Genomic DNA, 27,143 nt, shown 5'->3' on the forward strand with positions numbered 1-27,143 from the left:
GATAAAAGTAATTTCCCCTTTTTCCACCAGTTGCTCCCCAAAGAAGGGATCCAGTACCCAGCAATCATCCAACTGCTCCTCCATTTCAGATGGACCTTGATCGGCCTCTTTGCTCCAGACACAGAAAAGGGAGAGAATTTCATGAGGACTTTCCCTCCAATGCTTGTCAGGAATGGGATTTGTGTTGTTATATCGCAACAATTCTCAACAACTGGACACACATCACCCATCAGAGATGACCTCTCCAGGTGGAGACAAGTTAATGTCTTCGTCCACTTCATAGAAAATGTTTCCCTTGTGGACAAAATTATTCCTTTCTATTTTGCACTCAGGCATTTGCCAGGACCCGTTGAAGGGAAAGTTTGGATCTTGACAGTCCTGGGTCATGTGTCAATTCCAAAGCCCAGACTTTTGAGATATGTCCATAGTTTTTGGGCTTTTCATACGAAATACAAGGAGAAATATGATCGTTTTGAACCCTATTTATTTTTGGAACCCCAGATTGAAGATCACTATTTCCATTGTTCTCTTTCCAAGCACATCTTTTCTGTCAAAGGCCGGAGAAGATGCACCCAGAAAGCCCCACTGGAGACCCAAAGGAAAAGGAACAGGATCCGGATCGAAAATCACTCCTATCTGTACACTTTCCTTAACACTCTGGCCCAGGCCTTGAATGCTGCCTATTCCTCCATTTTGAGAAGGAGAAGCAAGGAGGGCGAAGAGAGGTTGGGGGCTCCAAGGCTGCAGCCATGGCAGGTAAAGAGTCCCAATATGGATCCATCCAACTTAGTTATTTTGGGGAAAGTATCCAAAGGAGATGGAGAGAACAATCTGAGCCTCTTTGTGGTACAAAAGGGAAAAGGCTTTGACCAGTTTAATCATTCATGGGGTAATATTCCAAAGAGTGGGCATCAGGATAGATATATTTAAACACTGCTAATTGTAAAAAGGAGATGTGCATTTTCAAATGAAATCCTGGCTTTATGGGTTTGTGATTATCATTGTTGAACTTTACCTTCATACCCCGTGACTATCTAGCCCAACCTCTCATCTCTTCCAGAACCCCACTTTTTTCTGACTGAGGCTGCTTGGTCTTTCCAGGAAAAGGATCAGTGAAGGGGAGACGAAACTTCTCTGCTTTAAAATGGCTTCTTCCTTTTAAGACATTTTCCCTCCCATTCAGCCAGAATCTCCATCCTGTGACTGGATTATTTTTCCATGTCTCACTCTCTGGAATAATAGAGAGTGGGCCGCTCTTAAGCTCCTGTCTAATGTCTTTCAGTGACTGGAACGGGACTCCATCCTCCCTTCTCCAACGGAGAGGTTGTGTTAAGCTGGAGAAGGGGCTCCCAGACTCCTGATCCTCAGAAAGTTCTCCTGGAAAGAGCCTTGTGGTGCCTGCAGAGGGATCTGATACTTGAGTTGGGGTCTCCCCAAACCAGAAGATTACAGGGAGTTTTCAGGGAGTTTATGAATAATCTCTTTATTGGTTGGTTTGTTCATTTATGTTCTGATGCTCTGCACTGTTCTATATAATTGACAATTTTTGTCCATTTTGCTTTATATTGATAAATATGATTGACACATTTTTGCTCAATCCTTCTTTCTCACTTTTGAAGATAGTAGTAACTCTTCTTCCAACTAAGAATACCTGCAAATCATGTGCAAGAAAGATTCAAATTTTTATTTATTTATTTGATTTGTCAATCGCTTACAAGATAATAGGTATAAGTATAAACATGAGTAAGAATACAGAAAATAGGTACGATTAAATGGGGACAATAGGACAGGGACAGGAGGCATGATGGTGCACTTATGCATGCCCCTTAAATGTGAAAAATGTGAAAAGACACACGAGATAAGAACCCAGAATTTCTGCTTTTAACATTTCTGAATCTTTTCATTTCAGTTTCATCCCTTTCTGGCGAAGCATCAGTTTTGCAACCTTTCCAACTTTAATTTATACTTGGACCAAAATGGAGATATAGCGGCAGCTCTTCTTCTCAGGACCTGGGCGGTTCTCCCAGATATGAAGTTTGTCTACCAGGCCACAGGGACTTTTGAAAGAGAGGCTCTGATTGTCAACCAAAGTGCTCTTTTACAGGTAAGCTTGCTCAACAATGTGTCTGAAATATTGGCTCCTTTTCTCTGTTTTCCAAAGTCTCAGGGACCATTTCAAGTCTGCTAAGCCTAAAGGCCATGGTGGATGACCTTCAGTGAGAATTGAATGTGGGAATTGATTGTTTTCTTGACTGATTTGCAGGCTTCAATATTATTCAACATTTTGAGGGACACGTTCTCATGACCTCACCTCCACCTCTTCTCACTACAGTCCTAGAAAATAAAGAATTTGTTTTATGCTTGTTTCACCAGCGTGGCAGCTACATGAACTGAACAAATAAATATGCATAAAACAAAGAACATTCAGTTTAAAGTTGATAGCCTAAATTTTTCCTTCGTATGTTACTGGGAGACTGTTTTGGGACTGTCAGAGGGAAGATTCTCCAGAAGAAGAAATCTTTACTTGTTCTGCTGGTCAAAGGTTTCTTTCTTCATTACAGGTTTTCTCTATTTTAATAAATCTGGTATACAAAAATGTAATAAATCTAAAATGTATTCTGAATGTAATAAATTCTAAAATTTAATAGGAATAGATCAGCATACTTTGAAATCATGGCTTCATAAAGAAGGGAGGAGTACATGTTAATAGGGTCATTAGGAAGAACCGACAAACACTTAATGCTTACATCTGTTTTCGATTCCATCCCTCCAAACTTTATTACATGGAAAAGTCCTTTCTTGCTATGTGATACGTCAGAAGCAAAAGGCAGGAACTACAGTAAATGAAGAACCTGTCTGTAGTTGTGTCTCCTACAACCATTTGGAACTAGAGAGAGATTTCATAATTTATCTAAGACAAGACTAGATGCTAATGGGCTAATGTCCATGTCTACCTCCATTTTCCATGGATGGTGAGTATTAACACACTTGCTCTGGCATTCCTTCTTTTTCTACTCAGTCCCTGCCTCAGTCCAGATGTGTGGAAAGTTGTCCTCCTGGATTTGTAAAGAAGGCTCGAGAAGGAGAGCCAGTTTGCTGCTATGACTGCATTCCTTGTCCGGAGGGGACCTTCTCCACTCAGGAAGGTGGGTGACACCAATGAAGATAGAAGGCCTGGTGGAAATGGATTCATCCAGATCATTTTGATGAAAGTACATGTTGAAAGACACATTGAAGCTTAACTGTTTCCTTGTTTATTGTCGAAATGCACAGTTTCTTATCTAAGGCAATGAATAACCCAAAGACCTTAAATTAGAGCTAGGAAGAGAAAGAAAAGCAAGGCAGATTGGACAAATTTTCCAGGGAAAACAATTTTTTTTGCTTCTTAATTTGGATGTGTCCATTTTAACCTTTCTAGGAAAATCTTTGAAATTAGAGGAATTGACTTATGTCCATTGCTTTTTCCCATCTGAAACAGATTTTCGTCATGTCATCCCCCAAAATTGATGCATAAAAAGTTTTATCAAGCAATTAAGGTCATCAACTGCCATAAGGAGAAATATCTTCTTGAAGGATCAGAGATGGAGAGCTTTTGGGCTTTTTGAGTTTGTTTGTTTGTTTTTGTTATTGTTGTTGTTGTTAAACAACGAAATAGGAACCAGAGCCCCAACCAAAAATAAACCCAGCAATGGTTCAAAGGGGAGGGGGAATCCTTAATACAGAATTGTGATTAGGTTGAAAGAGAACTCACAAAAAGCATAGAAAATAGAGGACTAATAAAAATAAGAAGGTGCAGGAAGCTAGTTCAGTGCTTGAACCTCTGGGTAAATCTAGAGAGTAGGAAGGAAATCAGTTCATCTGCTGGTTCTTGGAAGAGGAAGACCACAGCTTTCCAGGAGGGGAATCTAGAGCTCTAATAAATAAAATAGACCCTCAAATCTGACACATTTGTAGAAGAGTAAAAAAAGACGCCCCAAAATAGGCATCCCAAAAATTCAAAGAAAAATTCACATTGCACCAGAGAAGACATGTTAAAATACAAGCCCAAAGGTAAAGCTGAATATGTACGAAGCTGGTCTGTATGGATGGTGTAAGATGGCCTCCGTTTACCCCAAGACCCTTCAGGGCTTCTGCTCCGGATGGCTCCCACCCTGACTGGTCTTCCAAAAGCCACAAAAGTCAGGCTGCCCTGCAGGCTCTTGAGCAGAGGGAGGCTGAGCCCCTCCTGGGGGGGATAGGGGGCTACAGGGGGGCTTTGGGGACCCTTTAGGACTCATTTTATCTTTTTGAATAACAAGCAATCTAGAAATACTGGGAGTCAGGCAATCTATCATTTGCATAAAGAAACAAGCAAATTCTTATTAGTTTGTCAGTGTAAAATATCTAGTTGAGATTAACATGGAAATCCCTTTTAAAATATATTATTTCTTTATATCCCATCATTACTATATATAAATTTTTCATAACAACTTTCATTCTAATTTTATTAATCCTACCTCATGGATTCAGTATCACCTGTGCATTAATTACATGCTTGCTCTCCCGAAATGCTATCAATCAGTGGTGGGTTTCAATTTTTTTACCACCAGTTCTGTGGGCGTGGCTTGGTGGGCATGGCTTGGTGGGCGTGGCTTGGTGGGTGTGGCAGGAAAGGATACTCCAGTCAGAGGTAATATTTGCCAGATCTCCGAGCTACTTAAAATTTCTGCTATCGGTTCTCCAAAACTGGTCAGAACCTGCTGAATAGCATCTTTGGTATCAATACATTTAGACCTATCTAATTTCATACAAGGAAGCCCTTTGGTCAGAGATTACGACTGTAATCCAATGGACAGAAGAATGTGGAAACCTTCTTAGATGCCACTTCAGAAACTCCCTCTGAACTGCATCAAGGATCTTGTCAATATCCAATGAGAGGAGAGCAACCGATTCCTGGATGGAGAGACCTGGTGTGGGCAGTTAAGGGGCACCACATTGCACCCATGTTAGAGCTGCTCCTGGTAGCCATTTCAGGCTATTTGTGAAGCGACATTTCTCTACCAGCCATCTAGATTTCATAGGATAGGCATCCTCTGGGTTCAGAATACTGAGAAATGCCACCTGGAAGGACCCAGGACGTTTGCCTAGAAAGATGATCAGATTCATTATTTACCTGTAATAATGTAGGTTCCTATGAAGCTTCTTAAGAGAAGACAGGGATTGCTTTAGGTCCTAGGACTTCCCCAAATTTCATACAACTTACCTATACAGATTTCAGAAAGTGATATTTTCTTATCCCCCCCGTGGAATTCTTACCCAATACATCTCAGAAATTCTCCCTGTTATCAGCTGTTCTCCAACAAAGGTATTTCTAGAAAGGTAAAATGACAGATAATTAAAGAAATATTGCTTTTTGACTTTCTCAGATACAGGAAAATGCACCAAGTGTCCTGATGATAAATATCCAAATCAACACAGAGTCCAATGTATCCCGAAAGTTATAACCTTCCTGTCTTACGAAGAACACCTGGGCATCATCCTGGTCTCTTTTGCCCTACTCTTCTTCCTAACCACAGGCCTTGCCTTAACCATCTTCATGAAATACCGAGAAACTCCCTTGTCAAAGCCAACAACCGGGACCTCTCCTACATCCTCCTGGTCTCCCTCCTGCTTTGCTTCTTGTCTTCTTCTCTCTTCATTGGTCAACCAAGGAAAGCCACCTGCCTTCTCCGACAAACAGTCTTCAGCATCATCTTCTCAGTTGCTGTTTCTTCTCTCTTGGCCAAAACCATCACGGTGGTGCTGGCCTTCCTGGCCACAAAACCAGGAAACCGAGCAAAGAGATGGTTGGGAAAGAGCTTGGCCAACTCCATCATTCTTTCTTCTTCTTCTGTCCAAGTGCTCAACTGCTCCATCTGGCTGGGAGTTTCTCCCCCCTTCCCTGACTCTGACCTCCTCTCCCAGCCTGGAGAGATCATCCTGCAATGCAACGAAGGGGCCGTTGTCATGTTCTACGTCACCCTCAGCTACATGGGCTTCCTAGCTGTCATCTGCTTCACGGTGGCTTTCCTGGCAAGGAATCTGCCCGGGGCCTTCAACGAAGCCAAGCTGATCACCTTCAGCATGCTGGTCTTCTGCAGTGTCTGGGTGACTTTTGTGCCCACCTACCTGAGCACCAAAGGGAAACACATGGTGGCTGTGCAGGTCTTCTCCATCCTGGCCTCCAGTGCTGGTCTGCTGGGCTGCATCTTCATCCCCAAGTGCTACATTATCCTTCTGAGGCCAGAGCTGAACACAAAGGAGCAGCTTACAGCCAGAACAAATGTAAAAACATAAGACATAACACCATGACATTTAAAGAATTGTAAAATTTCCTTTTATCTCAAAATAGACACTAATTATTTCAACTTAGATAGTGTGCAGGAATCAAAAAAATCATGCCTACATTTTTCAATGGGAAATGTTTGAATGACTGTAATCCTTGCAACTCTCTTCATCTCAATAAATCTTGCTAAAGGGAACTCTGAAAATCATTCAGAGGAATTTGTTATTCCGCCACTGCCAATGAATTTGACACCTTATTCATACTGAGAGCAGCTAATAGTGTATCTATGAGAGAATGAATAGGAAAAATGGTAAGATGGCTGGTGTGGGAGCCAAGCTCCAATTATGTTGTTTGACAATGTCCATGAGAGCCATTGGCCATCCCACCAAGCCAGAGAAGGCAGAGGCTTCCAGGGCCTTTTGCTTAGATGTTCTCATTCAAGGAGACCTAGTTAGCACCCCTTTCCCATAGCTGCTTCTGTCCTGTGAAAGAAGCTTCTCCATGAGATCCACCATCCTCTCTCTATCCCCTGATTAAAGTCGGTTCTTTTCCCCAATGCTTGAGCTAGTTGAGACCGGAGTCCAGAAGATGCGGAAGGAGGAGAAGCCCCATGGGATAGTCAGGCTGCATCCTGACGAAATTGGGCTCATTGTGGCTGCACCGTGTGAATAGTTGCAAGCAGGAGTTTGGGGGCATCTCAAACTCCACCAGAGGAAAGAGGGTCTCTCTCTCTCTCTCTCTTTCTCTCCAAGGTGGGAAGCAGTGCAACCCTTGAAGGATTCACCTGGGGGTTCACCTCAGTCATCTCAGGGTGCTTCCAGCCCTGGAAGCCCCAGAAATAAGTCCTACCAAGGACTTTGCTCCAGGCTCCCTGGAAGCGAGCAGAAGTGGGGAGAAGAAAGGTGAATATTCTGACTAAGAGATCCTGAACGTCTCTGGAGATAAATTTCAAGGAACTATAAGGCAATAAAAACAATCCTCCACTTATGACCACAATTTTTGTTGCTAAGTAAGTTCTGTCTCATTTTACCAACTTTTTTGCCTCGGTTGTGAAGCAAATGAGTGTGGTGTTTAGTTAAATCATGCGGTCATTAAGCAAATCTTCCAGTGACTCCAATGACCCCAAGGTACTGCAAGTGTCATAAATACATGTCTGAGTTTTTGTCACGTGACTATGGGGTGCTGGAATGGTCGTTAGTGTGAAGACTGGTCATAAGTCACTTTCCTGAGTGCCATTGTAACTTCAGTCACCAAACAGATGTTTGTAAGTGGAGGACTCCATGTTGTCCTCAGAGCCATTTTTGACAAAGAGGCTCCTGCCCTTAAGATCCCATCAGAATGGAGCCGGAAGGGACCTTGGGGGTCATCTAGTCCAACCCCCTGCCCAAGCAAAAGACCCCAGACCATTCCATGCAAAGGAGTGACCAGGCCTTCCTGGAAGACCTCCAGGGACAGAGCCCCCCCCCCCACTTCTGAAGGCAGCCTCTTCCCCTGGTCCATGGGGGATCGAGGGCTTCCGGCCTGCTCCTCAGGGGACGGCTGGAGGGACAGGAGAGTCCATCCTTGAATCCCCCCCATAAAAACACGGAGAAAAGGCTGACATTCTTGGTCCTCCTCTGGGGAGAGAGCCTTGCCAGGACCCCTGGCCTCTCTCGCAGCCCCAAGGAGGAAAGGCTGCCCCTCCCCAGCCTTTCCCCCTTCCCCCTGGCTTCCTTCCAAGAGGGACCCCCGGGATCTCCTCCCAAGGCCCCCAGGACCACCGGGAATCAGATCGGAGGGGGCAAAGCCAGCCGCCATCCTGGCAACCGGCTGCCTCTCCTGGGTTGCTGCTTCCACGGAGCCTCACTCTGTTGCCAAGGGCCCCTGGGGTTTTTGCCAGAGCGAGGGGACCCTCCAGCCCCCAGCCAGGAAAGCAGCGGAATGGGGTGGGGTGGGGTGGGAGAAGAGACCCCCCAGCCTCACACAGGTGCAGGGTTGGAGGTATTAACCTCCTTGAAGATGGGCAAAAAGAAAGGCCACCCATTGAGCCATTGCACCCTCCGTGTCCTGGCCAAGCAGGAGATCCGACATGGCTCCAGTTGCAACCAGGGTCTTTTTATCCGGGGTGATTTGGGTGGGGACCCTGGGTGGATGAGGGGAAGGTCCAGGGAGGAAGGAAGGTTGTCTCCCATCTTCACTGCAGGACCTTCATGGACGGACAGATTGCTATCAGGTTGGTTTTCATTCCCAGGCTGCAACTTCCTGGTGACCAATTTTGGGGATTGTTTTGGTTTGATGCAGCTGCTGCCTTGGAACCGCTTCCCCTTGCTTCCCCCATTTCAGGGGGGCATTGACTCCTCCCCGAAAAAGCCCAATGCTCCCCAGAAAAGCGTAGAGGAGACCCAGCCTGAGACCCGGGGGAGGGTTGGCTCTCTGGGAAGGGACCCTGAGCCCACTGAGGGTCTCCATCTGCAGGGAGCCCTTTCAGGAGGGCAGGAAACCTGGGCATGAAGTAGCCAGGATTGCTCCTTCTCAGCTGACCACATCTCAGCCTTGTTTCCTTTCAGCAAGAAAAGCATATTTGCTTCCCACAGATGAATTTCCAAATCTGGAGCTCTGAAACTTGGAGCCGAGTCCTTCTTCACGGGCTCATTCCCAGCCCTGCAGAGGAGCCTCTTCCCCCCTATGATGAAGGGAAAGGCTGGGGATTTATTTCTTCCTCCCTCTTGGCTCCCCAGGAAGTTTTCCAGCCGCCACCTTGGAAACCAGTCCAGTGAATGGAAAAATACAAGGAATAATGCAGAATTATGTCCTGTCCTGAGCCAGGAAGCCCTGAATGTGGAGAATTCTTGGCTTGCCCCAAGATTTAGACCTTGATTGTCCCTGCATAATTTCAGGCTCTGGCCCTCCTGCCCTCATGGCCCCTTTCCCCCTTGAGAGGTTTCTCTCAAAAGTGGACACATCACTCCTGCAAGACTCATTTCAGTCCATTTCCAGGTGGACAGTTTAAAATAAATCCTCATTTTAATCCCTTTTGACACAGGCAACTTCATGGACGCACCCAAAATCCAAGGCCTGAATGGCCCCTTCAGTCTTCTCTGGTATTAGAAATTGTTATGTATTTGCATAGTCACCTTGGATAGGTTGGTCCGGACGGCGGGAAATTTGAAGAGCCATCATTGGCCGCAAGCCGCGAGCAGCCTGCTATAAAAAAGGCTTCCACGGTTTCACCAGTGTTCAGTTCTACAGAGAATAAAGAGAATAAAAGATCAACTGGGTCTCGAGTCTTCCTTCCCACAACATAACACTGGCGACGAAGGTGGGATACCCCAATTGTTACTCCTATTAAACCAGATGGGTCCGTACGTATCTGCGGAGACTACAAGGCAACCCTCAACCATGCGCTACAACAAAGCGCATACCCAGTTCCGGTGGTACAGCACTTATTACATTCTTTTGGGGGAGGTAGAATCTTCGCGAAATTGGACCTTGCACAAGCCTACCAACAATTGCCAGTTGACCGAGAAACAGTGGAAGCACAAACAATTGTGACCCACAGCGGGGCATTCAAATGCAACAGACTGCAATTTGGAGTTAGTGTGGGCCCGGGTATTCCAGAGCTTAATGGAACGCCTATTACAAGGAATAAAGGGGGTGGTACCATACTTTGACGACGTATTAGTATCAGCCAGGGACAAAGAACAACTGAAAGACCGCCTGACGGAGGTCTTATGAAAATTTAAAGAGGCGGGACTTAAAGTTAAAAAAGAGAAGTGCCAATTAGCCACTGATAAGGTTGAATTCCTGGGATACCTCATAGACAAAGAAGGGATCCACCCCACTGAAAACAAAATCAGAGCAATAAAGGAAGCTCCCAGACCCGAAAATAAAACAGATTTACAAGCCTTTTTGGGACTTATTAATTTTTACAATGTATTTTTGCCACAAAAAGCAACGGTAGCGGAACCACTACATAGGTTGCTTGATAAGAAAGCTACATGGACCTGGGGGCGACGAGAAGAAACAGCATTCCAGGGAATCAAAGACTTACTTACATCAGACTGTGTGCTAATACAATACAGCGAAACCCTGCCACTAACATTAACGTGCGATGCGTCACCATTTGGCATCGGTGCCATACTCAGCCACATATTACCCAATGGAAAAGAAGCACCTATCACATTCTATTCAAAAACTCTATCAAAAACGGAGCGGAATTACAGTCAATTAGATAGAGAGGCATTGGCCGCAATAACAGGAGTAAAAAGGTTCCATGAGTACATCTATGGCAGAAACTTTTCACTTGTCACAGACCACAAACCTCTTTTAGGAATCCTCGCAGGAAACAAAGCTACACCTAACATACTGTCACCGCGGATGACGAGGTGGTCCGAATTCCTCGCAGCATATAACTACAACTTGATCTACCGACCAGGAAAGAACATAACACACGCTGATGCCCTGAGCCGTTCCCCCCTACCTGAGTTAGAAGATGATCCTGCACCAACCACATCAACCCTGCAAATCGAGACATTGGCAAACCTACCCATAACAGCAACAGACATTGCTAGGGAAACCGTGAGAGACAGAAACCTGGCGCGGATTTTAAATTGGGTAGGTAAAGGGTGGCCAGAGACCACAAGTGATGAGACTGTTAAACCGTTTCAGACTAGACAAACAGAACTATCTATCTTAAAAGGATGTGTACTATGGGGGGATAGGGTGATCATACCGGACATATTGAAGGAACGAATACTTGAATTATTGCATGAGGGTCACCCGGGTATTGTCAGAATGAAGTCCCTGGCTAGGAGGTATGTATGGTGGCCAGGGATGGATAAGGATATTGGGGAATGGGTAGCAACGTGCAAACGATGCCAAGAAGCTAGACCTGCACCCCCTTCTGCACCTGCACTCGACTGGGAAACACCTAGGGGCCCATGGTCTAGAATACACATTGATTTTGCAGGACCAACTAAAGGACACACATTCTTAATAGTAGTAGACGCTTACTCAAATTGGCTAGAGATAAGCATTATGCACTCAACCACAACAGAAGCTGTTATTAGACAACTAAGGAAGCTTTTTACAACACATGGATTGCCAGATTTAGTTGTATCTGACAAAGGACGGCAATTCACGGCACTAACTTTTGAGAGGTTCCTAGCCAAACAAGGGATAAGGCACGCACTAACAGCACTGGGTCGGCCAGCTACGAACAAACGGGCGGAACGCATGGTCCGTTATACTAAGGAAACACTACACAAATTGGGAACTGGAGATATACAGGAAAAGATATATAAGCTACTAACTATACAGCACATTACACCAAACACTACAACAAATAAAAGCCCAGCAGAACTATTAATGGGAAGAAAACTAAGATCTAACCTAGACAGACTACACCCCACATATAGCCCTGAAAAGCCAACAGACTCCTCCAGTAAGTGCCGCACCTTCAAAACAGGGGACCTAGTCTATGCAAAAAACCTCACGGGGGAACCATTGTGGATACCGGCAACAATAACCCAAATAACAGGACCCCGGTCATACAGGGTAGAGACAGAGGACGGAAAGAGCTGGAGGAGACACATAGACCAAGTCAGATCAAGGGCCACACTGAGAAACACTAACAATCAAAGGGAAGAATGGGAAGAACTTACACAAACACAGGAATCATCTCAAATATTACACAAAAATAACCAAACCAGAGAGGGGGGAGACCCCTCAAACACAAATGAGAGGGGAGGGGGAGACCCTCCACAAGTACGAGAAGTAACAAAACAAACCCTAACAACAATACAACAACCAATACTAACAGTAGCCCCGATCGGAAATCGCAAACACGTCCCTGAAACCATAGAAGAAGAAGACAACTTTGAAAGACTGGAGCAGGCTTCGGAGAACCATCAAGAAGCCACTCCTGGCGGGAGCAGCTGAGCCGACTCGACCAGCCCGGAAAGGCCAGACGGGAGCAGCATGGCTGACTCTACCTTCCAGGAGGCTCCACGGAAGAGAACGGGAGAAACAGCGAACCCGTCCGAACAGTCCGGAGACAAAACCACGACTGAATTGCGCAGGTCCAGTCGAACCCATAAGAGCCCCACCTATTTACGTGACTACGTAACATAGGAAAAGGCCTGATTGGTTGGACTGGACCACATGGGGAGGGGTGTTATGTATTTGCATACTCACCTTGGATAGGTCGGTCCAGACAACGGGAAATTTGAAGAGCCATCATTGGCCGCGAGCCGCGAGCAGCCCGCTATAAAAAAGGCTGCCGCAGTTTCACCGGTGTTCTGTTCTACAGAGAATAAAGAGAATAAAAGATCAACTGGGTCTCCAGTCTTCCTTCCCACAATGCAACAGAAATCCCTCTTAAATTCTAAGATTCCTTCCCTCCCTCCTCTCATCAAAGCCATTGCTTAAAAGTGGGGAGGGATCCAATGTCCAGAGCAGAACCGGGTGGCCAAATTCAGGAGTTGAGGGGGGTCGTTTCCAGTTGGGGAAACCTCCTCGGGGGCATCTTGTTAGCCAGCTTGATCAGAACCGCTGGTGCCTGTTGCCCTTCATCCCACACTTGCCAATGAAGACGACTGGCATTCCTCCATTAGACCTTTGTCACCTGGAAAGCATCCACCCACCCCAAGAAAGCAACCTGGGGGGAATATCTAAGGTGACACTTTCTGAGTGGCACTTCCTGAATCCAAGACTGAGCTCTTCCCTCCTTGAATCGCCTGCCATGAGCCCAGTTCTCCAGGGGTCTCCAAGAGGGGGGAAAAGACCAGCCAGGACCTGCAGAGACCTGCAGGCATGGAATGGCCTCCCTGGGAAGGTGGAGGGTTCATCCCACCTGGAGGTTCCTAAGGAGGGGCTGGACAACCACGGTGGGGCTGACCTTCCCAGCCACACAGCCAGGAAACCACCTGAGGAGGCGGCTGGGGAGAAGTCCGGCCAGTTCTGCCTCCCTCTCTGGCTCTGGAGCTCCCCTTCCCCCCTGGGCCGCCTGGGTGGGAGCCTCTCCTCCTCTCCCAGCCTGCAGGGATCCTCCTCCTCCTGCTCTGGGCGATGGGGCTGCCCTGGGTGGCTGGTGCTTCCTGCCCCCCCTGCCCCCATCTCCTCCGCTCCCCCCTCCTGTCTCAGACCCCCAGTTCTCCCTCCTGGGCCAAGGGGTGCATGGGAGTGAAACCCCCCAACGACTGGAGACCTGGGACACAGGGACCCCCAAGGGCACCTTCAGAGCCTCGGAGGTGGGGAGGCCAAAGGGGCCGCAGAGCCCACTATAAGTGCTGCATCCCCACAACCAGAAGACCTGGGGCCTCCAGGTGCCCCCAACCCCTTTCTTGGGGGCCTGGCAAGAAGAGAGGTGGGCGCCCAACACAAGGCAGCCTGGAGAAGCCCTTGAGGCGGCCTCAAAGGCAGCCCTGAGACCTCCAGGAAGGAAAGACGATGAGGCAGGGAGTCCTCCACTTACGACCCCATGGAGCCCCAACACTCGTGTTGCCCAGGGAGATGTCTGTTAAGTGGGCTTTGACCCACTTTATGACATTTCTGGCCGTTTGCTTAAATAGCTGCAGACGTTAAGTGAGCCAGATGGTTCTTAGGCATATCTGCTTCTCCACTGACTTTGCTCGCCGAAGGTCAAAAGGGGATCACGTGACACCCTCCCAGGACACTGTGGCCTTCATAAGTGTGAGACAGTTGTTTAAATGTAAATCCTGGGACCCCAGGGAGGCTGCCAGGGCCGCAAGGTGTGGAAAGGGGCCCTAAGTCACTTTTTAGTGCCACTGTGGTGTTGAATGGTCACTAAACAGAACATTGAAAATCAAGGACCCTCTGCCCAGGAAAGAGCGAAACCGTCACAGGAGGGAGGGAAGAGGAGGATTCCCTGATAAGTCCTGGCAGAGCTGCAGGGAAGTTTCTCCCGGCCTCCTCCTCCTCCTCCTCCTCCTTCCACCCGATTCCCCTCCTGCCTCTTTTCCCTCCATCCATCCATCTTCCTCCTCTGCCTCCCTGGGAAAGAAACGGCCTGAAGCCCCTTCGGGTTCTGAGGGAAATGAGCTCAGGCACAGGTAGAGATTCGGGGGCAGAGCTCTGGGGCTTCAGTCTGACCTCCCTGATTTTGGGGTCTCCTTTCACCCGGAAAGCTGTTTCCTGACTTCTGAAAGGATCAAGAGACTCTCCTCCAGCCTCGGCCCTTCCTTCTGGCCGGGACCAGGAGCTGGTGGGCTTCACACCTGAGGGAACAGCAGCCCCCACCTGCCAGGTGCAAAGCTGGCACACCAGACTCGGATCCTTGGCAAGAGATGCAACCTGGGGATCCCTCCCCCATTTGCTCCCCCTGCCCTGGGCCCCCATGCAGAAGTTCCCCCACCTGCCCAGCAAGGCCAGAGGGAGCCCCTCCATGGGGCGCCCCACTTCCCAGAGCAGGAGGAGGAAGAAGCACCTGGCTGCCCCAGGGGAAATTGGCAGCAGGGGCCCAGGCTGACCTCCCTCCCCCTGCAGCCCACCAGCCCACCCCTGCAGGGCCAGGCTCACCTGGGCTCCACCCTCCCTCAGAGCGCTCCAGCCAATCCAGGCTCCTCCCAGACAGCACCTGAGCTGCCCAGACCAGATGGGGTGGGGGCTCCCCCTGCCTCCCTCTCCCCCAGCCCCCTTCCCTCCCTGCCCTCACTGGGGGGGCAGACCCCTGCAGACCCCCTGACACTGCAGGACCCCTCTGTGCCCCCTCCTCACAGCACAGCCCCCTGCCAAACCCTCCCGAATCCAGCCCATTGGAGGTCGCTTGACCTGGCAAGGAGGAAGCCAGGCCCAAATAGGCCCCTCAGCCTTGGCCAGCTGGGCAGGAAGGTTGTCCAGAAGCCCCCAGGGGAAGCCGGCCCAGAGATCTTGGCCAGGCTGCTCAGAAGCGGTTGCCATTGCCTCTTTCCCAGGGCTCCGAGAGAGCGGCTGGCCCAGAGCCTCCTAGCTGGCTTGGAGCCCTAGGCAGCACTGGAACTCAGGGCCCCCAGGATTGAACTCCCACCCCACCCAACTGCCTCTGGTGGGATCCACACAACCCACTGAACCCAGTCTCTTCCCCAGTGGCTGCATTCACACCTGCACCTCTTAACCATGGTTTGTTTCCGGAGGTTGAACCTGTTGGCTGAGGAGTCAGTGGATGATGGGGACTCGGAAGAAAATGAATTCCTGGGAGAGAAGCTGATCAAGAGGAGATACACAGGCAGGCCTCGACTTCCAACCATTCATTTAGTGACCGATCCAAGTTACAACCGCACTGAGAAATGGGACTTAGGACCATTTTTCACAATTAATGACCTTTGCAGCATCAAATGCAGAGATCAGAATTCAGGTGCTTGGCCACAGTTTCATGTTTATAATGGCACCAACGTCCCAGGGCCATTGTGATCCCCTTTTACAACCTTCTGACAAGCAAAGTCAATGGGGAAGCCAAATTCACTTAATGACCGGGTTCCTAACTTATCAACTGCAATGATTCATTTAATGACTGTGGCAAGAAAGGCCATCAAATGGGGCAAAACTCACTTGATGGATGTCTCACTTAACAACAGAAATGTTGGGCTCAGTTGTGGTCATAAGTTGAGGACTACCTGTATTGGGGACCCTTTTCTTCTGGCGAGGACCCCATTCACACAACATGCTTGACCAGGCCGGGGTCCTCGCAGCCCCCTGAGAGAAGCCAGAGGTCCACATGGAGCCTCCTCAAGGCCGGTGAGAAACCCTGGATGACCATAGCCCCCCTCCTCCCTCCTCTGGGGTCTCCCTGGGACAAACCCAGAAGTTGGGGTGGGCTTCCTCCCCTCTGGGCCTCACCCGGCTTCGGTCAGACATGGCTGGGAACCTCCTGGAGGAGAAGAGAGTCTCATTGCACATCAACCTGGCCCTGAAAAGCCACAGCTTGAACCCGGAGCCACCCAGGATCTGGTCTGCAGGCCCTGAGAGCAGAATCTGAGGGAGGTTCAGGGGGAGAACTTCCAAGCGGTGGACCTGGGATACGGGCCTTCCTCTGCTCCTCCCTGCCAGGGTGGGCCTGCCTGTCCCTTCAGTTCCCCCTCCCACTCAGCCCCCCGGTTCCCCTTCTGGGCCAAGAAGTCCATATTAATGTCTCCCCCAGTGAAGAAACATCCTCCCTGAACAACGGATGCCAATAAACCAGGAACAAAGGAGTTCCAACAGCACCTTTTTGGGGATAGAAAGTCTCAGCCCCAGAAATTGGGAAGGTCAGAGGGGTCCCTCCCCCCAAATAGAAGATCCCCACAACAGAGGAAGAGCCACCAGATCTCCAGAAATCCTGTCGCTAGAAATCAGGTTGCACCATCCACCACACTGTGGGCATCACCGCCATCTTTGTAGGGTTTCCCTGTGATAAGATGGGTGGCCAGTAAATTGGATGGATGGATGGATGGATGGATAGATATTTAGATAGATAGATAGATAGATAGATAGATAGATAGATAGATAGATAGATAGATAGATAGATAGATAGATAGATAGATAGATAGATAGATAGATAGATAGATAGATAGATAGATATAGATAGATAGATAGATAGATAGATAGATATGGATAGATAGATAGATAGATAGATAGATAGATAGATAGATAGATAGATAGATATAGATAGATAGATATAGATAGATAGATAGAGATAGATATAGATAGATATAGATAGATAGATAGATAGATAGATAGATAGATAGATAGATAGATAGATAGATAGATAGATAGATAGATAGATAGATAGATAGATAGATAGATAGATAGATAGATAGATAGATAGATATAGATAGATAGAGATAGATAGATAGATATAGATAGATAGATAGATAGATAGATAGATAGATAGATAGATAATAGATAGATAGATAGATAGATAGATAGATAGATGGATAGATAGATAGATAGAAGATAGATAGATAGATAGAGATAGATGAAGAGTAGATAGAAGATAGAAGATAGATAGAAGATAGATAGAGATAGATAGTAGATAGATGATAGATAGATAGATAGATAGATAGATAGATAGATAGATAGATAGATAGATAGATAGATAGATAGATAGAGATGAGATAAGTAGATATGAGTGAGTAGATAGATAGAGATAGATAGATAGATAGATGATAGATAGATAGATAGATATAGAGATAGATAGATAGATAGATAGATAGATAGATAGATAGATAGATAGATAGATAGATAGATATATACCGTGTTTCTCCAACAATAGGGCCTCCACCAATAGGCCCAGCATGATTTCTAGGCATGAGGTGAAATTAAGCCCCACTCCCAAAATTTAGGCCTATGCGTTTCCCCGCCATTTCTCACATCGTTCGTTAGAACTACATGAGGTGAAGAGAAATGGGGGGAAGGGCGGGGGGGGGGGGAGAAAAGTTGCCTTTAGGAGTGCCCTGCAGGTAGCCTAGGCTAGAATACCCCGATCTACCGATAGAACATCAGCCGATAGAAGCTCCCCGAAGGCAGAGTCCCCAGCCGCTTCGGGATGAGGCGTGGCTGCCCGTGTCCCCTCGCCTTTAGGCAGTGTCTCTCGGGCGATGGAAGCTCCCCAAGGGCAGTCACTGGCCACTTTGATCGGCTGATAGAAGCGGCCTCCCGGCGAGGGGACTGTGCGTGTGCGCTTGCCCCGAGACCGCTTCTACCGGCCGATCGAAGTGGCTGGTGACTGCCCTTGGGGAGCTTCCATCGCCCGAAAGACACTGCCTAATGGCGAGGGGACACGGGCAGCCATGACTCGCCCTGAAGCGGCTGGGGAGTCTGCCTTCGAGGGAGCTTTTGTCAGCCGATAGAAACAGCCTCATGGAGAGGTACGTGCATATGGGCCCCTCTAGGTGGGGGAGTCACCCACGAAAAGACGGACTAGCCATTTATTCGGGGTCAAAAAAAAAAAAAAGGCCTGGCCTTATTTTGTGAGAAACACGGTAGGTAGGTAGGTAGGTAGGTAGGTAGGTAGGTAGATAGATAGATAGATAGATAGATAGGTAGATAGATAGATAGATAGATAGATAGATAGATGATAGATAGATAGATAGATAGATAGATAGATAGATAGATAGATAGATAGATAGATAGATAGATAGATGATAGATAGATAGATAGATGATAGATAGATAGATAGATGATAGATGATAGATAGATAGATAGATAGAGAAAAAGAGAAAGATAGATAGATAGATAGATAGAAAGAAAGAAAGAAAGAAAGAAAGAAAGAAAGAAAGAAAGAAAGAAAGAAAGAAAGAAAGAAAGAAAGAAAGAAAGAAAGAAAGAAAGAAAGAAAGAAAGAAAGAAAGAAGAAAGAAAGATAGGGATGGATAGATAGCACCTGCAGAACTTACAGTCCATTCTTTATTTAAAAAACTAAGAAAAATCAAAATATAAAGAATCTTGGTGTATTATAGGAACATGGTAAGATAACACAGGAATGACAAGAAAATAAAAATAAAAAATTCCATCCATTCTATAATTTTCTCCCTATTTACCCAATGATCTAGTCCACAAGTTGTCACTTTCCTGCTTCTTAATGAGCTTTAATCTCAAAATTAATATTGCTAGAAAAGATGGGAAATGAAATTTCATTTCAGGTACAAGCAATTTTAAAACCGGCTGCAATTAAGATCAATATATGGGATTATGACATAAAACAGAATTCCAAACAGGGTCTACTCTTAACCTTGGGCAGAGTTCAAGGGTGCCGATTGTCATTAGAAGACAGGCAACACTACAGTTAAATGGCATTAACTTAGAAGTGGCACCAAACTCCATAGCTCTGGGTGACCTTCCCCAGCAATCTCTGGAGACAAGAGGCCATGTTGAAGGACAGCAGAAGTCAATTCCCTGGGTGCTGAATTCTCTTCCCCAGCATCACTTTCTGGACTTGCCCTGACTGGGAGGAAGGACCACAACCACAACAAAACAGTGACCCCAGGGGTATATCTGTAATTTTTACTAACATGGTTTATTCCAGCCTCTCCTCTGCAGATGGAGCCCAGAAAAAGTTCAGGATCCCAAGAGGAGAAGTTGCTTCTCACTGTAATTATGACCATCTGGGCCTTTGAGACCTGTGATGCTATATCTCCAGTTTTAGACTTCGATGTAGACATCAGATTGAAGCCACATGAAAAGGATCTTATATCAGAAAAGGATAAATTCCTTGGGTGAAGCTCTCTGGGACCAAGTTTTGGGACAGGTACAGGCTCTGCTCTTGATTGCACCTTTCTCTCCTTTGCAGATGAAACTGAGTGGTTCTCTGTTTAGATCAGGAAAGCCACTGGCACTTCTCAGAGTCTTTGAATTTTTCCAACTGTTCCTGTTGTTTGTGTTAGAAACAGGAAGTGGATTGATTAATGCCATGAATGATGGACCTCCTGCTTCTGCTTCTGCTGCTGGTGTCCCCATCAGTCTGTGGGAAGCTGAGAAGGAAATGCCCATTGAGTTTGGAGCACCAGGATGGGTACAATCCATGGAGCTTTTACAGGCCTGGAGACCATCTCATTGGTGTGGTCACAACTGAAACATATGTGTCGCCTATAATGTGGCCTTTCAACAGCCCTCCTATACCTTCTTCTTCGTAAGTCATGCAGGGTGATGGAGTTGCACTCCCTCCATGTGCAATTCTAACACTCTCCTTCTTTTCTTCTTATGTCACTTATTTTTGTACCTCAGGACCTGTCTAATTTCCTGAATGATTTTGATTTCCATGGCTTCCCTTTTTGCCTTACTTTGTGGAAGAGAGTAAAATCCAAAGATGGAGTTTTTAAAAAACCTGAATGAAATCCAGATGATTTTCCTTTCTCAGTTCATTCCTGAGTTCATCACTTGAATAATGACCTTTGTTTAAGTAGTGACTGAAACAATTGTAGTTGCCTCTCTCATTTGCATAATTGATCATTCGATTTGGATCAATGTTGGCCTAAGGCTTAGTAGGTTTGTGAAGGATTATATATTTTAAAAACATTTGTTGTTGCTATTGAATATAATAACATGAATATTGTTTTTCAATAGGAAGAGTTCTGATCTAACAAATACCCTAGAATCAATTTTTGCTATTCAAATGGTCAGCAAGAATTCCCAGCTCCTGCACAATCTCACACTTGGTTACAACATCCATGACAACTATGGAAGCACCTTCCGCACTTCAGATGCCTTGCTGGACATGCTCTCCACTGGAGAATCCAATGTCCCCAACTACGGCTGTGGGAGGAAGGACAACCTCCTGGCTCTGATTGATGCAGCTGCCAGGGACATCTCCATCCAGATGTCAATGTTTGTAGGCACCTACAAAGTCCCACAGGTTTGTGTGTTTTTCTCTATCTGGTAAGGTGAGTGGGGTGGTGGGGATGAACAACAGATCCAATATCTTCATAGAATTCAAGAGCAGCTTTTCAGAATATTAGGGAACATATCAACGATGTTTTAGTCTATTATGTTCATCTTCAAATTGACCATTAAAGGCCTGAAGAGCCATAAGGTCCCTAGAGGATATTCTACTGAATATTCTACTATTGAAAAACTATCCAGGTTTTGAGGTCCTCCATTAGCATGTTCATTTTCACATATCAATAATATCTGCCTTATCCAATTGGAATCAAGTTGGCAATAGTCCTGTCTATGTATAAAAATATTCAGACCAAGAAGAGTATCTTTGGGATGGATAAAAGGAGTTCAGCTCCTGCCCTCATAGATAATTGTTAATTTACACAATTTCTGCTTTGTATAAATTCAGGGTATATAATTATTGGGTTAAAATTAAAGTGATGAAACAGACATATAGTCCCAAAACAGACAAAATTTCAATTAAAGACTTATTGGATTGTACAACTGTCTACGATTGACCTCACCCCTTTCCTAAGAGGTCTGTAGGGGCGTGCATAAGCGCACCAATGTGCCTACCGTCACTGTCCTACTATTTCTTTTTATTTTTCTTATATGTATCCATTTCATGTACTCATAACTATTCTGTTAGCAGTTGTGCTCTTGTACATCTAGAGAAGAAGCTGAAAAATTGCTTCACAAAGAATTTGGGATATAGAAGCTGAGAAAGAGGTTTTAGTACTCAAAAATAGCATATAATACAGCCCTATATCTTAGATCCAGACATTTTATCTAACATCTGCAAATTTGAATCTAATTGTTGGAATTGTATGGGTGACACAGAAATTTACATTGCATTTTTTTATTGTTTTTTTTTTTTTGTTTAATATGATTTTGCGTTCCATTTTTATAGACAATCTTGTTAATATTCTGTCTTAAATATTTTAAACCATGACTAAGGAACAAACTATTCTTATATATTCATCAAAACAAAATTGGGTTTGTCAATAAGTAATATTTTGGAGTTGATCTGGACCACATTATAACACAGCATTCTTCATTACTTTTTCAGATCACTGCTCTAATTCCTTCAGAGGCTCTGAGTGATAAAAGGAGATTCCCTTTTTTCCACCAGATGCTCCCCAAAGAAGGATTCCAATACCCAGCAATTGTCCAGCTGCTCCTCCATTTCAGATGGACCCTGATTGGCCTCTTTGCTTCAGACACAGAAAAGGGAGATAATTTCATGAGGACTTTCCCTCCGATGCTTGTCAGGAATGGAATTTGTGTGGTTATATCACAACGATTCACAACAACTGGACAAACAGCACCCCTCAGGGAGGCCCTCTCTAAGTGGAGACAAATCAACGTCTTTGTCCACTTCATAGAATTTATTTCCATCTGGAACAGAATTTTTCCTTTCCATGAAGCACTTATGCATTTGCCAGGACCCATTGAAGGGAAAGTCTGGATCCTCACAAGTTTTTCAGCGTATACAATAAAGAAGGACAGACTTCTGAAATACATCCATAGTATTTTGAATTTTGGTTATCTGTCAAAAAAAAGGCCAACAGATGCTGCCTTTGAACCCCATTTCTTTGTGGAAGATCCGTTTCAAGATCATTATTTTCGCTGTTCCCTTTCCAAGCACGTCTTTTCTGTCAAAGGCCGCAGAAGATGCACCCAGAAAGCCCCACTGGAGACCCAGGAGAAAAGGAACAGGAAACGGATCATAAATGACCCTCATCGCTACAGTATCATTCAGACTCTGGCCCAGGCCATGAATGCCGCTATTCCTCCAGATCGAGGAGGGGAAGGAAGGAGGGAGAAAAGAGGTTGGGGGCTCCGAGGCTGCAGCCGTGGCAGGTATGGGGGTCCCGATAGGGATCCATTAATCTGAGATCCTTTGAGAAGGAACCCAAAGGAGAAGGAGGGGAACATCTCAAACTTCTTGTGCTGCAAAAGGTCAAGAGATTTGCACCATCTAATTGCTCCTGTCTGACGCTCCGGAATAACAGGGAGCAGATCTGAAGTTTCTGTCTAGCCTCTGTTGGAAGTAATCTCCTTCTGGGTTCAGTTCCAAGTGGGGAAGAAAGACGCTGGAAACATGGTGACTGCTTGGAAGATGGTTTAATGGTGGACAGGAGCACATGCCTTGGTTGAGGAAAGAAGGGCTGAGATGCTGAGAGTGCAACTGTTTGATGCCCTCTGTTGGGATTTGAATTGGAGCTTGTATTCTGATCGGTTGTCAGGCTCCCATGGGGCCATGCAGGGGCAACTCTGTAGGCTGTCCTGAGTCCCAGGCTTGGTTGAGCCTCGCTGGATGATGGTGATGGCTTTGGGCAATTCCTATATAGCTTTACCTGGAGTAGATCTTTGTTATGTAAAATAAACTGGCCTAGGCCAGAGTAATGGTCCATTAGCAAAGGTGGGAGGGGGGGCGGAGTTTCAGCCTCTCTGAGTTTCTACTTTTCTTTTTAGGGGAAATATATTCTCCCTTTTTAGTATATCCTAAAATATTTCATTTTCCTAGGAGAGGGGAGGGTTTTAACTACTCCCAACACCTCTTTCAGTCATTGGAAGAGTGTTGAATCCTCCCTTGTCCAACTGAGAGATTTTGTAAGTTGGAGAAGCTGCTCTCATAATCTCCTCCTTGTCTTCTCTCAAGACTCAGTTTCAGGTTGCAGTCAAGTACGATTTTGAGATTGTTTTCATAAACATGTATTTATTTACACATAACTCAAGATGGCAAATGTCTCCAACACAGCTTCCTCCTTCATCCAGTCCACTTTTAGTACAGTCAGAGACCAGCATTACAATAAATAATAATAATAATGGAGAAAAATAAAAATAAACGACAGTCAATGGGCAGTTAGAGTCTGCCTAATGCTGAGTCATGTGCGAATATGTGGCAATATAAATGTCCTAAATAAATAAATACATAATTTTGCATTACAGCAGAACAGAATTTGGCCCCATTCAGAGAAACTCCTTCCTACTGATCTGATAACTGCAGTTGCACGTAAAAGAGTTCCGTATTTCCCAGATATTTTATTAGGAGAGGCGTCACAAAGTGAATCCCTGAGTCCTGATAGGAGATGCCGCATAGCAGGCTGTGAACTCACTGGTGGGATTCAAATTTTTTTTTACTACTGGTTCTGTGGGCATGGCTTGAATTTGTGGGCGTGGCTTGGTGGTCACGTGACCAGATGGGCGTGGCTTGGTGGCCATGTGACTGAGTGGGCTTGGCCAGGTGGCCATGTGACTGGCAAACCAAATACAATTGGTCCTCGCTTAATGGCCGGTTACTTAGCAAGTGTTCTAATTTATGACTGATCTCCCCAGAGCTACTTGTCCTGTTTTTGGAGTTTTGACAACCATAAACACAAACACACAAACACACATGCACACACACACACACACACACACACACACACACACACAGAGAGAGCTTTCTAACCCTGCTATTCTTTGATTCTGTAAGGATCTCCTGCTGGAGCAGGGGTTGGACTAGATGACCTCCGAGATTCGTTGCATGCCAGCCCTAGATTGTTGTGTTGCTTCAAAGAGTCTTCTGAAGCCAGGGTTTGTGTCCTTCCTTCCTCTCCTTTTTTCTCTCTCCCTCCCTCCCCCTCCTTCCATGTATTTATCTATCCATCCATATATCTCATTCACTTTCTCCATTCTCCCTCTCTTTCTTTCTCTCTTTCTCTCCCTCTTTCTTTCTTGCTTTCTTTCTTTCTTCTCTTGCCCCCCCTCTTCTCTCTCTCTCTCTCTGTCTCACACACACACACACACACACACAGAGAGTAGGGAAGAGAGAGGGGAAGATAGGGACCCGGCCTCTTCGCTATCCCCCACCGTCCCCCTTACCTTCTCAGGCCAGGCGAGGGAGGGGAGGGTGAGGGGCAGGGCCAGCCATTTCAGGCAAGGTGAAGAGGCGTTGACCAAGCACGGGAGTGTAGAAGCCTGGGAATGGCGGCTCCCAGCTCAGCTGGCCCGAGGGGCTCCTGCAGGCATATCGCCACAAGGGGGGCGAGAAGACCCGGGACAACCGTGCACCCACCTGCTGGCTGGCTGGGCCAGGCTGGGCTGGAAGAGGCGCATCCGCTGGGAGAATTAAGAAAACGTAATCTGGGAGGGCGGGCAGGCAGGCAGATGTCCCAGGGCTGCTCCACGTGCACACTGCATCAGTAGTACACGCACGGCTGCACACACAGTGCGCGTGTGCAACAGCCCGATCTGCGCCACAGCCACCACGTGGTAGGGAAACTAGGAGAGCGACTGGGACAAGCGGGCGACCCGGTTCGGGGGTGTGGCCAACCAGGGGTGACCACCGGTTCACCTGAGCCGGTGAGAACCGGTTGAATACCACCTCTGCGTGAGCTGCAGTTCGAGTGGCCCCTTGTCCTCAGGGCCCCAGTCTCAGCTCAGGCGCTCTTTCTTTGTATCGGACCCCTGAAACGGCTCTGGGAACTCCGTTGCAGCTCTCGGAGGTTAATTCCCTTTGGACTCTTGGCAGGGTTATTCGATATAAATATCTCGTTGCTCTAAAGGCTGCTCAAATAAACATTCTTGGGAAGAGCAGCCCCATCTTGTTGGATTTCCAGATCTTTGAGACCTTGTTTGAGTTCACTAAGTGCACTAACTCATCCCCCATCCTTAAAAGCCCTTCCCTGCAGAAGCCACGGGGCTGAGTACCAATGAGTAGTTGTGTGTTCATTTTCCCCACAACAACAACCCTGTGAGTTGAGTTGGGCTGAGAGACTGGCCCCAAATCCCCCAGCCTGCTTCATGACCAAGGCGGGACTTGAACTCACATCCTCTTGCTTTCTACTTGGGGCTTAACCAGTAGACCAAACTGGGTCCCTTACATACTTATCAAGCTTGGCACAATCCTTCATCCAGTGCATCATTAATGTTCTTGTATGAGATACTATAATTTATCAAATCCTAAAACCCAGATAGTTTTCTATTGCTTTTTAGTCATACAGTTGTTTCTAGGAGGAAATCATAAATATTTTTCTGGAAAGTTGGTAATGTTTAAATAACATAAAAGTATATTTGCCTGAGAATTGTTATAAATCTTGTATAATAGCAATTTATCAACCCTATTATATTAATGACAACATAGAAAAATTGATGACTTAACGACAAAATGTTGTATCATCCCACTTTCATGACAAAGATTAAAAAAACTAAAGATTATTTGAGTACCATTTTTAAATCAGTTTTTATCCACTTAATTATCATACCATCCACCCCTCACTTAACTGGGTTTCTGATCACATCACAAAATTGTTTGTTACTCTTTCCTGAGATCGAGTTATATCAGCAGTATTTCCATAATGTATTTGGGAAATGAAATAATATGTGAGGATGACTTGCATAGAGCACATAAGTTATATCCCCCCTTTCCCACAACCCATTTAGAAAGGGCAGTGATAGGAGGGAATGACTTTTGGGGGTGGAGGAGAGATTCTGCCTGGGGAAGAAGCAGATAAGAGGAGGACACCTACAGCTGCATAAAAAAGGGTCGGTGGGAGATTTGTACTTTCTGGCTCCCCAAATCCTGTCAGTGCAGCATTACAGCGAAGTGGGCCTAGCTCAGGTTTCCTGTCTGGGCTTCCTGGGAGAGGATCACCCTGACAATTTTCTTCTTGACAAATCCGTGTTTCTGATAACCAACCTGTTGCTTTCAGGAGTTCATAAATCTCCTTTTTCTGTTGTTCAACTATATTTTGTCAAAATCTATATTGTCAAAATATGATCGACAAATTTTTGTGAACTTTTTCCCTTCACTTGTAAGATAGTGGTAACACCCATTTTCCTAATGAAGCATGTCTGTAAATTAGACAACTACAGAAGAAAGATTAAATATTGAAAAAGCGTCTGGGATAAGAAACAAAGTTTTCTGCTTTTAAAATTGCTGCATGTTCCCATTCTAGTTCCATCCTTTCCTGGAGAAGAATGAGTTTGTCAATATTTCGGATTAAACTCTACATGGACCCAAATGGAGAGGTAGCAGCAGATCTGCCATTTGGGCTTCTTGTTCTTCCCAGGGATGATCCCAGGAGAGAGACTCTGGCGTATTTTGAAAGACAGAGACTTTATATCGACAAAGATGTTCTTTCACGGCTAAAGTTGCTCAACAAGGTAGGAGAAAGTTTGGTGTCTTCTCTCCATTTTCCAAAGCCTGAGGTCCCATTTCAAGAGGGCTGATGCTATTCCCCAAAGGTGGTTGACCTTCACCGAGAATTGAATCTGGGCAGTAGAAACCGGATTTTTCCCTTAGGCTGCTTGGGAGGCATCGGTATTGTTCCATTTTGTGGACCACGTACAATTAAGGGTCTCCATCAAACGGGTGAGAATCCCACAAGGGCTGGGAATGTGTCCTAGTAGCTTCTGGTTGTTTGCTCCTTGTGCCCAGAAGAGCAACGAAGGCGGCAATTCTGCTGACCGGGCCTGAATCCAGGCTTGGACTGTATCGGATGGGATTGAATCGTGAGTGGAC

The 27,143-nt window shown here is 46.1% G+C and overlaps 1 protein-coding gene and 1 long non-coding RNA gene across 2 annotated transcripts; both read left to right on the plus strand.

The window, feature by feature from the left end:
- Window positions 1-317: 317 nt before the first annotated feature.
- LOC148128447 (uncharacterized) lies at window positions 318-6,509 on the plus strand. The gene is made up of 3 exons (XR_015746398.1): window positions 318-756; window positions 1,910-2,038; window positions 4,654-6,509. It is a non-coding gene; the product is annotated as an uncharacterized LOC148128447 (long non-coding RNA).
- An 8,636-nt stretch (window positions 6,510-15,145) lies between these two features.
- LOC148128448 (vomeronasal type-2 receptor 1-like) lies at window positions 15,146-26,697 on the plus strand. The gene is made up of 7 exons (XM_087949083.1): window positions 15,146-15,506; window positions 19,284-19,505; window positions 19,642-19,886; window positions 20,321-20,609; window positions 21,702-22,495; window positions 26,578-26,650; window positions 26,692-26,697. Exons 3-7 carry the CDS (start codon window positions 19,672-19,674, stop codon window positions 26,695-26,697), a joined length of 1,377 nt encoding a protein of 458 aa, XP_087805209.1. The 5' UTR covers window positions 15,146-15,506; window positions 19,284-19,505; window positions 19,642-19,671.
- The last annotated feature ends 446 nt before the right edge of the window (window positions 26,698-27,143 follow it).

This window comes from Notechis scutatus, unplaced genomic scaffold (assembly GCF_049901735.1).
Source record: "Notechis scutatus isolate UNSWTSFEM ecotype Mainland unplaced genomic scaffold, rNotScu1.2 NSCUSCF71, whole genome shotgun sequence".
In the NCBI taxonomy this organism is placed as follows: domain Eukaryota; kingdom Metazoa; phylum Chordata; class Lepidosauria; order Squamata; family Elapidae; genus Notechis; species Notechis scutatus.